At 43.7% G+C, this 10,664-nt stretch overlaps 1 protein-coding gene across 1 annotated transcript; it reads left to right on the top strand.

Moving 5' to 3' along the window:
* The first annotated feature begins 4,066 nt into the window (after positions 1–4,066).
* IL18BP (interleukin 18 binding protein) lies at positions 4,067–10,664 on the top strand. The gene is made up of 6 exons (XM_032219997.1): positions 4,067–4,145; positions 7,031–7,093; positions 8,190–8,249; positions 8,843–8,972; positions 9,410–9,595; positions 10,194–10,664. Exons 1-6 carry the CDS (start codon positions 4,127–4,129, stop codon positions 10,228–10,230), a joined length of 495 nt encoding a protein of 164 aa, XP_032075888.1. The 5' UTR covers positions 4,067–4,126; the 3' UTR covers positions 10,231–10,664.

The following is a 10,664-nucleotide window of genomic DNA, read 5'->3' as shown; positions in this document are numbered from 1 at the left end:
TAGATATAGATAGCTAAAGAAAGATAAAAGATAGATAAAGAAAGATATAGATAGATAGAGATAGACAAAGAAAGATAAAAGATAGATAAAGATAAAAGATAAATAGAGATAGATAGATAGATAGATAGATAGATAGATAGATAGATAAATAGATATAGATAAAGAAAGATAAAAGATAAAGATAAAATATAGATAAATAGAGATAGATAGATAGATAGATAGATAGTTAGATAGATAGATAGATAGATATAAAGATATAAAGATATAAAGATATAGAGATAGATAGATATAGATAGCTAAAGAAAAAGATAGATAAAGAAAGATATAGATAGATAGAGATAAATAAAGATATAGAGATAGATAGAGATAGAGAGATAGAGATAGATAGACAAAGAAAGATAAAAGATAGATAAAGATAAAATATAAAGATAAATAGAGATAGATAGATAGATATAAAGATATAAAGATATCGAGATAGATAGATATAGATAGATAAAGAAAGATAAAAGATAGATAGAGATAGATAGAAATAAAGATATAGAGATAGATAGAGATAGAGAGATATAGATAAAGAGATAGAGAGATAGATAGATGAAAAGGACACCATTCTTTTTTTTGTAAAAGTTTTTATTTTTAGACAGACAAAGACAAGCAAAATGTAAAACATGAAACCCTCTTCAATCACATACAGCATGTCGTTTGGTTGCAGAGTTTTTGTGCATCCTTTCCATGGTCCCCACTTTCAATTGTATATAAAATCACAGATTATCCATCTAGTATATATGTATACATTATTATCATTGTACATCATTTGTTTAGCTATAACTATTATTCCTTCATTTTGAATAAAATGTTCTGGGCATTGGATTCATTTGTGTTATAACATTTCATTACATCATCCTGAATCTATTCAATAATAATGTACCTTTGTAATATATTCTATATCATTCTATTATGTCTCCTAGACAGATTTTTTTTTATCTAACCACTGATAAAATAAATCCCACACCTTATAAAATTGTTCATCTTCTTGTTCTCTAATTTCAAATGTCAATTTACTCATTTCAGCACATTCATTATTCTCTGAATAACTTCCTCCTTGGCGTTGGTATTTTCTCATTTTTCCAATTTTTAGCAAGTACAATTCTAGCTGCTGTTAACATATTTACAATCAAATATTTCAATTCTCTATTGTATATTTCCGGTAATATTCCCAATAAAAAAATCACAGGTTTAGAGTCTATATGTTTCTGAGTCATTTTTTTACAACTAAGTGTGGATTTTAGTCCAATATCTTTTAGCTTCTCCGCATGTCCACCACATATGGTAATATGAACCCTGTATCTGATGACATTTCCAACATTTTTCTGATTTGTCCTTGAAAATTCTTGCTATTCTCGCTGGGGGTAAATGCCACCTGTAAAACATCTTATACGAGTTTTCTTTATGTGCTGTTGACATTGCCATTTTATAATTTTGTGACCATAATTTTTGCCATTTCTCTAAATGAATTCCATGACCAAAATTCCCCCCCCCACAAACAATAATAGATTCTAACTTGTTCTTCTTCTAGTTTAACTTCTAATAAGTATCCATATAATTATTTAATCACCTTTTCATTAGTGCCTGTCAGAATTTTATCCAAGTCCGTCATTTTATCATAAAAACCTTTTATTTTAAAATCTTTATCATATCTAGAATGTATTTGCGTGTATGAAAACCAGTTCATTCTTATACCTTGTTCTTCTAATCCTTGCATAGATTTAAGTTCACCCTCTGCATTCAATATTTCACCATATCTAACTGTTTGCTCCTTTTTGTATATTATTGAATATGAGAATGCTTCAATAGTTGATAACCAGACTGGATTTTTTAGATAGTATTGTCTTTTAATCTTCTCCCAATTTAGTAGCAAGGCCTCCCGTAGGTAATGTCTTCTAAAATACCCCCGTTATTTTATTCCCTTGTACCATAAAAAGGCATGCCATCCCAATAACAGGTCATGAGGACCCAGACTGTGGGGGCAATATGCTGACTCTGTAAACCGCTTAGAGAGGGCTGAAAGCCCTATGAAGCGGTATATAAGTCTAACTGCTATGGCTATTGCTAAGGTCAATTATGTAGAGTTTCTTAGCATTATCCATTCCTTAACCCACATCAAACTTGTTGCCTGGTAATATAATTCCCAGTTAGGTGGGCCAAATCCTCCTCTTGTTCTAGCATCTTGTAAGAGTTTTAATTTTATTCTCGCTTTCTTTCCCTGCCAAATATACTTCAACACTGTCTTATTTAAATCATCAAAGTAATCTTTCCCTAATCTAATTGGAATTGTCTGGAACAAATATAAAATCCTGGGTAATATATTCATCTTGATTGTTGATATTCTCCCTATTAGCGATAGTTGTAAGTTTTCCCATTTGGCCAGGTCTGTCGCGATCTGCTGCTTAAGTTTTTATGATAATTGTTCTCTTTAAGTGTACCACATCTTGCTGTCAAGTACGTATATCCACAAATGCTTAACTTTGTTCGTAACCTGAATCTTCAAAGCTTCCGCCAATTCTTCCTTTTGTCTTAAGAACATATTCTTTGTCAAAATCTTCGTTTTATCTTTATTTATTTTCAGACCTGCTACTTCGGTATTCCTCTATTTTTTTCTTTCAATTTAGGTGCAGTTTCTAATGGATGAAGACTAGGTCATCTGCGAATGCTGGCAATTTATATTCTTTTTCAATTTCCATTCCTTTTGCCTTTATCTTCTCTAATATTTCTATTTAAGACTTCTAACATTAACACGAACAACAGGGAGGATAGTGGGCAACCTTGGCTTGTCCCTTTCCCAATACCAATGGAATCTGTCAATTCTCCATTTATCATTATCTTTGCTGTTTGTTTGTGGTATATGGTTTGTATGGCTTGAATAAATTTATTGCCAAAGCCCATCTGTTCCAACTGTAGCAACATAAATCGCCAATTCACATTATCAAAGGTTTTCTGTGCGTCTAAGAATATCAAGGCCATTTGCTTTTCAGGAAGACCCTCGTAGTATTCTAAAGTGTCCAGGATTATTCTCATATTATCTTTGATTTGTCTCTTTGGCAGAAACCCATTTTGGTCAGGGTGAATAAAGTTATTTAAGTATCAATATTCTGCCAATATTGAAGCAAATATTGCATAATCTGAATTTAGCAGGGAGATCGGTCTGTAATTCTTCATTTGATGTGGGTCGGCGAAAAGGACTCCATTCTTGAAGGGGCACCAGATGGCCATTCTCTCTCCCCCCCCCCCCTTGGGCCCTTCCGAAGGGAAGACTCCGGGTCCCCCTCTGACTTCTTCCGCCTGGTTACCGGGACTTGTTTGGCACCTGCAGCAAGCAGGATATGTGGGCACCCTCTAACCAGGTGTGGCAGCCCCCGTCTTTGGCCCCACCTGGGACAGGAAAAGGGGAGAGAGGTTACATGCCCACCTGTGCCATCTTTACTAGGCATCACTAAGCTTGCTGGCATCCTGCCATGAACGGAGGGAGGGGGCGAGGAAGATAGGGAAGTGGTGGGGGGAGGACACTGAGAGGAACCAGAGGTGCCAAGCGGCCAGATTCACCATGGCAAGGGCGCCTGGCGCTGGGAAAGAATGCCAAACCTCCTGGAGAGGCACCCAGACTCCAAGCGGCTGCCACAACATCGACCCAGGATGCCAATGGGCACTGAGGGTCCGGTCAGGTGGGACCCCTGGTCTTTTGAGGTTGCCTCAGCCTTCCGTCCTCCCGAGGTGGGTCAAACGAGGACCCCAGAGTGTTGGGGGCCAGAGGCTGAGCCTGTAGCCGCTTAGGGAGGGCTGGAAGGGGATGGAAAGCGGCCTCTAAGTCTAAGGGCTCTCGCTCCGGCTGTTTCGCCTGCTTCTGCCGCAGCCCCTCCGCCAAGGAGCCCAAGGGAGTCCGTCGGGGGTCTTTCTTCCCCAAAGCTCCGGGCTGGGGCAGGGCCGGCCCTGGGCGTTTCTCCCAGCGCGGCGGCGGGTGGGCGGCTGAGTCAGACGAAAGCCGAAAAGTGCTGATTTCTTTCCAAAGCTGCCTATAAAGCGCCGCTTCTGCCTCCGCCACATCAGCCGCGCTGCCCGGAAGGAAGGAGCAGCCATGGCCCCTTCAGCCCCAGGTAAGCCCCGCCGCCGCCCCCCACCTGCCCCCGGGCCCTTCTTGCCCCGCAGAAGCGACCCTCTGGCAGCGCCCACCTGAGCCAGGGACGCCGCTCGGAAGCCGCCGACGGTGGGCTCAGCCCGGGACGCCCGGCAGCCTGGCAAAGGTCTGCTCCGGGGCTGCTGGGCGGGAGGGGATCGAACCCCCCACCCCTCCCGCGCCCCTTCTGCCTCTCCGGAGCCGAGCCAGGCGCCCCGAGGGACCAGCTGGGACATTTAAGGGGGAAGAGACCCAGCCGCCTGTGGAAGGGGTCGCCAACAGCCCCCGGGCGCAAGGAGGCCAGCCCCCCCCCCCCGCGGGTCCCCCTGGGCATCAGAGGCGGCCGAAGCCGCCTTTCCGGGGACGCGCCTGGGTTGCAGGGACGGCAGACGAGGCTGGTCCCCCTTTAGGGCAGAGGGGCAGAACCCTGAGCGGCCCACCGGGGCTGGACGGTCCCGAAAGGAGAAGGGGGGCAGCCCAGCCTTTCACCCTTTGCGCGTTTGTGGCATCTATCCGATGATAGATAGATAGATAGATAGATAGATAGATAGATAGATAGATAGATAGATAGATAGATAGATAGATAGATAGATAGATAGATAGATAGATAGATAGATAGAGAGAGAGAGAGAGATAAAGAAAGAAGAAATATAGAGATAAAGAAAAGATAAAGAAAGAAGATAGATAGATAGATAAGAGAGAGAGATAAAGAAAGAAGAAATAGAGCGATAAAGAAAAGATAAAGAAGATAGATAGATAGATAGATAGATAGATAGATAGATAGATAGATAGATAGATAGATGATAGATAGATAGATAAGAGAGAGAAAAATAAAGGAGAGAGATAAAGAAAGAAGATAGATAGATAGATGATAGATAGATAGATAGATAGATAGATAGATAGATAGATAGATAGATAGATAGATAGATAGATAAGAGAGAGATAAAGAAAGAAGAAATAGAGCGATAAAGAAAAGATAAAGAAGATAGATAGATAGATAGATAGATAGATAGATAGATAGATAGATAAGAGAGAGAAAAATAAAGGAGAGAGATAAAGAAAGAAGATAGATAGAGAAGAGAGAGATAAAGACGATAGAGATAACGAAAGAAGAAATAGAGAGAGATAAAGAAGATAAAGAAAGAAGATAGATAGATAAGATAGATAGATGAGAGATTGAGAGATAAAGAAAATGATAGAGATAAAGAGAAGATAGAGAGAGGATAGATATATATAGATAAAGAAAAAAGATCGATAGAGATTAAAAATATATAAAGAAGATAGAGAAAGAAAGAAAGAAGATAGATAGAGATAAAGAAAGAAGAGATAGAGATAGAGATAAAGAAAGGATAGCTAGAAGAGGGATAAAGAGATAAAGAAAATAGATAGAGATAAAGAAAGATAAAGAAAGAAGATAGAGAGATAGAGAGAAAGAAGATAAAGATATAGATATAGATAGATAGATAGATAGATAGATAGATAGATAGATATAAAGAAGATAGATAGAAGAGTGAGATAGAGAGATAGAGATATAGAAGATAGAGAGATAGAGATAAAGAAAGAAGATAGAGAAAGATATAGATAGATATGAAGAAAGATAGAGATAAAGAAATAAGATAGATAGATACAGAGAGAGAGAAGAGAGACAAAGAAAGAAGATAGAAAGAGATAGATAGATAAAGAAAATAGATAAAGATAGAGAGAGAGATAAAGAAGTGAGTGAGCGAGCGAGCGAGCGAGTGAGAAAGAAAGAACATAGACAGACAGACAGACAGACGGGCAGATGGTAGGGATGAAGAGCCGGGTGAGGGGCATGGAAGCCGCCTTCTATGTACGAAGGGGCAGCAATATAAATTTCCTAAAATAAAACGGTGGGGACAGAGAAGGAGGGATAACTTAAGAATGGGGAAATATGGTGTTAATGTTGTACGAAAGGAAGGAATTGGAGATGGAGAGGTACTGCTAGTGAGGACATCATGAAAGGGATTAATGGGTAGATAATTTGGCTGACCACACATCCCTGTGCAATGGATGCAAACTGTTAATGTTGTAAGATCGAAAAATTCCATGGAAATGACTATGCCAGAAACATCGCACTATGTCCAACGTTCTAATGTTTACCTAATAAAAACTTTTTTAAAAAAATTCCTAAAATAAATAAAAGAAATGTAAGTGGGGTGGGTGGGTGGACGGACAGGTGGGTGGGCTGTTTATATATTGAATTGAATCCCTATCTTCTTTAAATCAATTACGCAAACTGTTTTGGCAAAACTCTGAAGACAGCCGACGTGTGGGATCCTCGGTTCCCTTTGGAGCTGGGCTCTTTGCTTGTAATGGGGCGTTTCATGACCTGATTAGGTAACCTCATCAGGATTATATGGAGAGTGGGTGTTCTGCTCCTGTTTATATACCAGCGGTTTATATACCTGTCAGTCTTGGTGGGCGTGTGGGTTTCCTCCTTGCTGGTTCCTTTAGGAGGGCATTCTTTTCTGCTGGATGGTTTGTCTGGGGTTAACCGCTGCTTATCTGGGGGGGCGTGAGATGCTGGAGACAATCAGTTCTCCTCTTTTTCGTTTCCTTCTTGGGTCCTTTTCTTTAACGGCCTCTCTTGAAAAAGAGAACGGGCATCCAGGGCAGATCGACGGGGGATTTTATTATTTTGGTACATTTATAAAGCTGCCCAGCTCTAAATCACATGTAAAGCAGAGGTGGGGAACTTCAACAATTCTGGTTTTTCTTGCCTAAACCTTACATTTGTTACCACTGAATTGAATTGTCTTCAACATCAGATGCCCCCCCGAGTCCCTGGCTCCACTTCCCAAAGGCATCAGGGCCCCTACTGACCTCCCCCTCCTCTCTTTCCAGACGCCCGGCCCCTCGTTGGCTGCCTGCTGTTGCTTCTGCTTCGCGTGTCCCTCTCCATCCAAGGTAGGGCCATGGGGAGGCACTGCACCGCCTTCTTGTGATTGGTCGCACACAGCCAGATGTTCGGACTGGATCTGGCCCCTTTTTACCTCCCCAAGGACCTGCGATAGGCAGATGTGGGTGTTTGAGGGTGTAAAAGGCAGCAGGAGGTCGGCTCCTCTGAGTGTAGCTGCCTTCTGCAATTGACCGATGGCGATTTTGTCAATGCCGAAGGTGTTATTAATGTTTCCATCACGTCAGTGGAAGAGCTGCTGGCAGTGATCCCACCCTCCCTCCCACCCACCCACCCAATCTGATCTTCATCAAGGCAAGAAGCTGAGCTTGGCTTCTGGGCAGCCCCTCCGCATAGAGAGGGGGGCCAGAGAGGGCGCTGGGGGTCAGAGGAGAGTGGGCAAGACTGATCTGGGATGGAAATAGAGGGAGGGGGGCGGTTATATAACAGTAGGTGCAGAGTGCAAATCCTCCCATCCAGGCTTCTGCAGAAGTGAGCAGCAGCTGACAGAAGCCCGGTTTTTTTTCTTCCTAAAGTTGGTTGATCAGAAAAGGGGTTCCCAGCCTCCTCTTGATTCTGGTTTCCAGAGTCCTATTTTATTTTTTAAACTTTAATTTTTATTATATTTTTATTTTATTTATACTTATTGTTTTAAATTTTATTTACTTTATTTTTTATCTTATTTTATTTTATCTTATTTTATATAAATTTTATTTAATTTTTATTTTATTTATACTTATTGTTTTAAATTTTATTTATTTTATTTTTTATCTTATTTTATTTTATCGTATTTTATATAAATTTAATTTAATTTTTATTTTGTATTTTATTATTTTATATTTTAATTATTTAATTACTTTACTTTATATATAATTTTATAAGTTTTATTTTATCTTATTTTATATATAATTTTATTTATTGTTTATATTATTTTATTTTATATTATTTTATTATTAAATTTATTGACCGCCCCTTGCAGACCTCATGCACAGATGAAGGGAGGCCCCCTCCTCCTCCTCCTCCAAAGACTCTGGAAGGGGAACCAGGGCTGAGCATGTAGCTGTTGCCCCCCATCCCCACCCCCCAACCTCCCTGCTCTCTTTTCAGCTCCAGCAGCCGCAAAGGAGACGCAAATCACCTCTGACCTCCGGCTCAAGGCCGCCATCGGTAGGTCCTGCCAGGGATCAGGAGAGGGGGGTGGTCGGGGGGGGGGGAAGTGGATGAGTTGCAATCTGGGACAAGTTACCGGTAGTCCTCAACGTACAAAAGTCCATTTAGTGACCATTTGAAGTTATAACGGCACTGAAAAAGGTGACTTAGAACCCCATGGCCGCGTGATCAAAATTCAAACACTTGGCAACTGACTTGTCCTTATGACAGTTGCCGTATCCCGGTGTCACGTGGTCCCTTTTTGCGAACCTCTGACGGGCAAAGTCAATGGGGAGGCCAGATTCACTTAACAACAGGGTTTATAACTTGTCAACTGCAGTGATTAACCTCCGAGGAAAGAAAGGTCGCAAAATGGGGAAAAACTGACTTAATGTCTCACTTAACGCCAGGGTTTGGGGGCTCAATTGTGGTCCTACGTCGAGGACTACCTGTACAATGAGATCCAGAGGGAGCCGCTGAGTGGGGTGGGTGGGAGCCTGGCAGGAACCCCTCGCCCGCTTCTTCCCCCCGTGGAGGTTGGTGAGGGCCAAGGGGGCACCTGCCATTCCCCCAGGGGTGAACCACGTTCCCATTCCCCTTGTGGCTCTCAGGGCAGAAGGTCCAGGTCCCCTGCGTGGGCACAACCGCCTACCCAGAGAGCGGCATCATGTACTGGCTGGCAAACGGCACTTTTGTGGACCAGCTGTACCCGAACGGGACGGTGAAGGAGGAAGCCACCGAGTGAGTAGAGGCAGTCCGGCTCTTTTCCCAAACAGGAGAGATCGAACTTCTACTTAGGATGGAAACGAATCCAGGAGAGAAACTTCCTGCCAGTCAGAGCAATTAACCAGTGGAACTCCTTGCCTCCAGAGGTTGTGGGTGCTCGAACACTGGAGGTTTCTAAGAAGAGATCGGACGGCCTTCAGTCTGGAATGTTACAGGCTCTCCTGGCTTGAGCAGAGGGTTGGACTGGAAGACCTCCAGGGTCCCCCCCCGCCTCCGATTCTGAAACAGGTCCACAGTGGTGGGAAGGGAAAGTGGGCCTGGGGAAGCTGTGGGCCTCGCGAGGGAGCCAAGGCAAGGGTGGCCAGCTGAGGCTCAGGGAAGGAGCCAGGGTTTGTGCTGTCTCCCTCTCCTCCTTCTCCTCCTCCATCTCCTCTTCTCCTCCTTGTCCCCAGAGAGAAAGGCAGCCAGCTGACCCGGAAGCTGACCTTCTCCTCGTTGACGGCGCAGGACCTCTGCACCACCTTCGACTGCTTCATCACTGACCCCTCCGGCGTATTTCGGGCGACCATCCAGTGGAGCCATTCAAGTACGAAAGGAGCGGAGGTGAAGCTGCCCAAGATTAGTGCGAGGACCCCCAGGTGAGGAACGCCAACCTCTCATGGCTCACCTGAAGGGCGCGTGGGACCCCGAGGTTGATGATCTCACAGGGATTCGGTTTTGGCGAACCCATCGGCCCAAAACACGGGACCCCAAAAGTGGCCAATGCAGGGCCCTAATCCAGGGGCTCTGAAGATGCCGATGCCCTGACATTGATGGTGAGACCCCCATCGTGCTCCTTCCATTAAATGGGCCTCTGGGTGAAAGAGAGCCCTCTGCGTCTTCACAAGGAGCCGGCAGGCGAGAACCAGGCTCCCCAGGACTGGAGGGCGCCGAGCAACCCAACATCTTACAATGACCCCAACGCCTCCCCCCCCAATTGATCTCTTATCGAGGCTGCTCCGCCCCCCCCTTCCCAGTCCTCTTGCTTGGATTCCAGCATCCGCCAAAATGTTAGTAGCTCAGGGTTGATCCGGGGGGGTCTCTGGTGGTCTCTGATCTGGGTGGTTTTGTTACAGACCTCTCCTGACCCGACTAGGGAACACCATCAGTGTGGGAAGGGAATGGGGTTTGCAGGGAGGAGGAGGAGGAGGAGGACTGTGGGGTCCTGGGTGCTGAGTTCTGGTTCTTTCCTTGCAGGCCTTCCGTGAACCCAACCAAGGAATTCGGGAGTTAAAGTCAACAAGTCTTAAAAGTCACCAAATTTGGAGTCTCCGGGCTTAGAAATATTGGGGAATAATTCTCATCTAAAAAAAAGATGAGCGAAAATTGATATTCTGAAGATTTTAAACGGAGGATCCTCACGCACAACGCACAACTCCTTGGCACAAAGGCCCCCCGCCCCAGCCCATTCCCCCAAACTCTGATTTGTGCATTTGTGCCAGTGCATTTTGCAGCAACCACGGAAGAAATCAGCAGGCTGAGACCCCGTTGCCCCCCCCCCCCCCCGCTGTCTCTTCATCCTGGGTTTCTGTAGAGTTTGGGGATTTTTTAAAAATTTGCATAGTTTTTGATGATTTTTCTACTTGACTTTTTGCAATCTGTAAGTTGGCCAGTCGCTTCATGGCGCAGCATAAGAATTTAATAGAGAAATAAAACAGCCAGGACAAA

This window comes from Thamnophis elegans, chromosome 6 (assembly GCF_009769535.1).
Source record: "Thamnophis elegans isolate rThaEle1 chromosome 6, rThaEle1.pri, whole genome shotgun sequence".
Taxonomy (NCBI): domain Eukaryota; kingdom Metazoa; phylum Chordata; class Lepidosauria; order Squamata; family Colubridae; genus Thamnophis; species Thamnophis elegans.
Note: the sequence above shows the minus strand (reverse complement) of the source record. Positions and strands in the feature narration are given on the sequence as shown.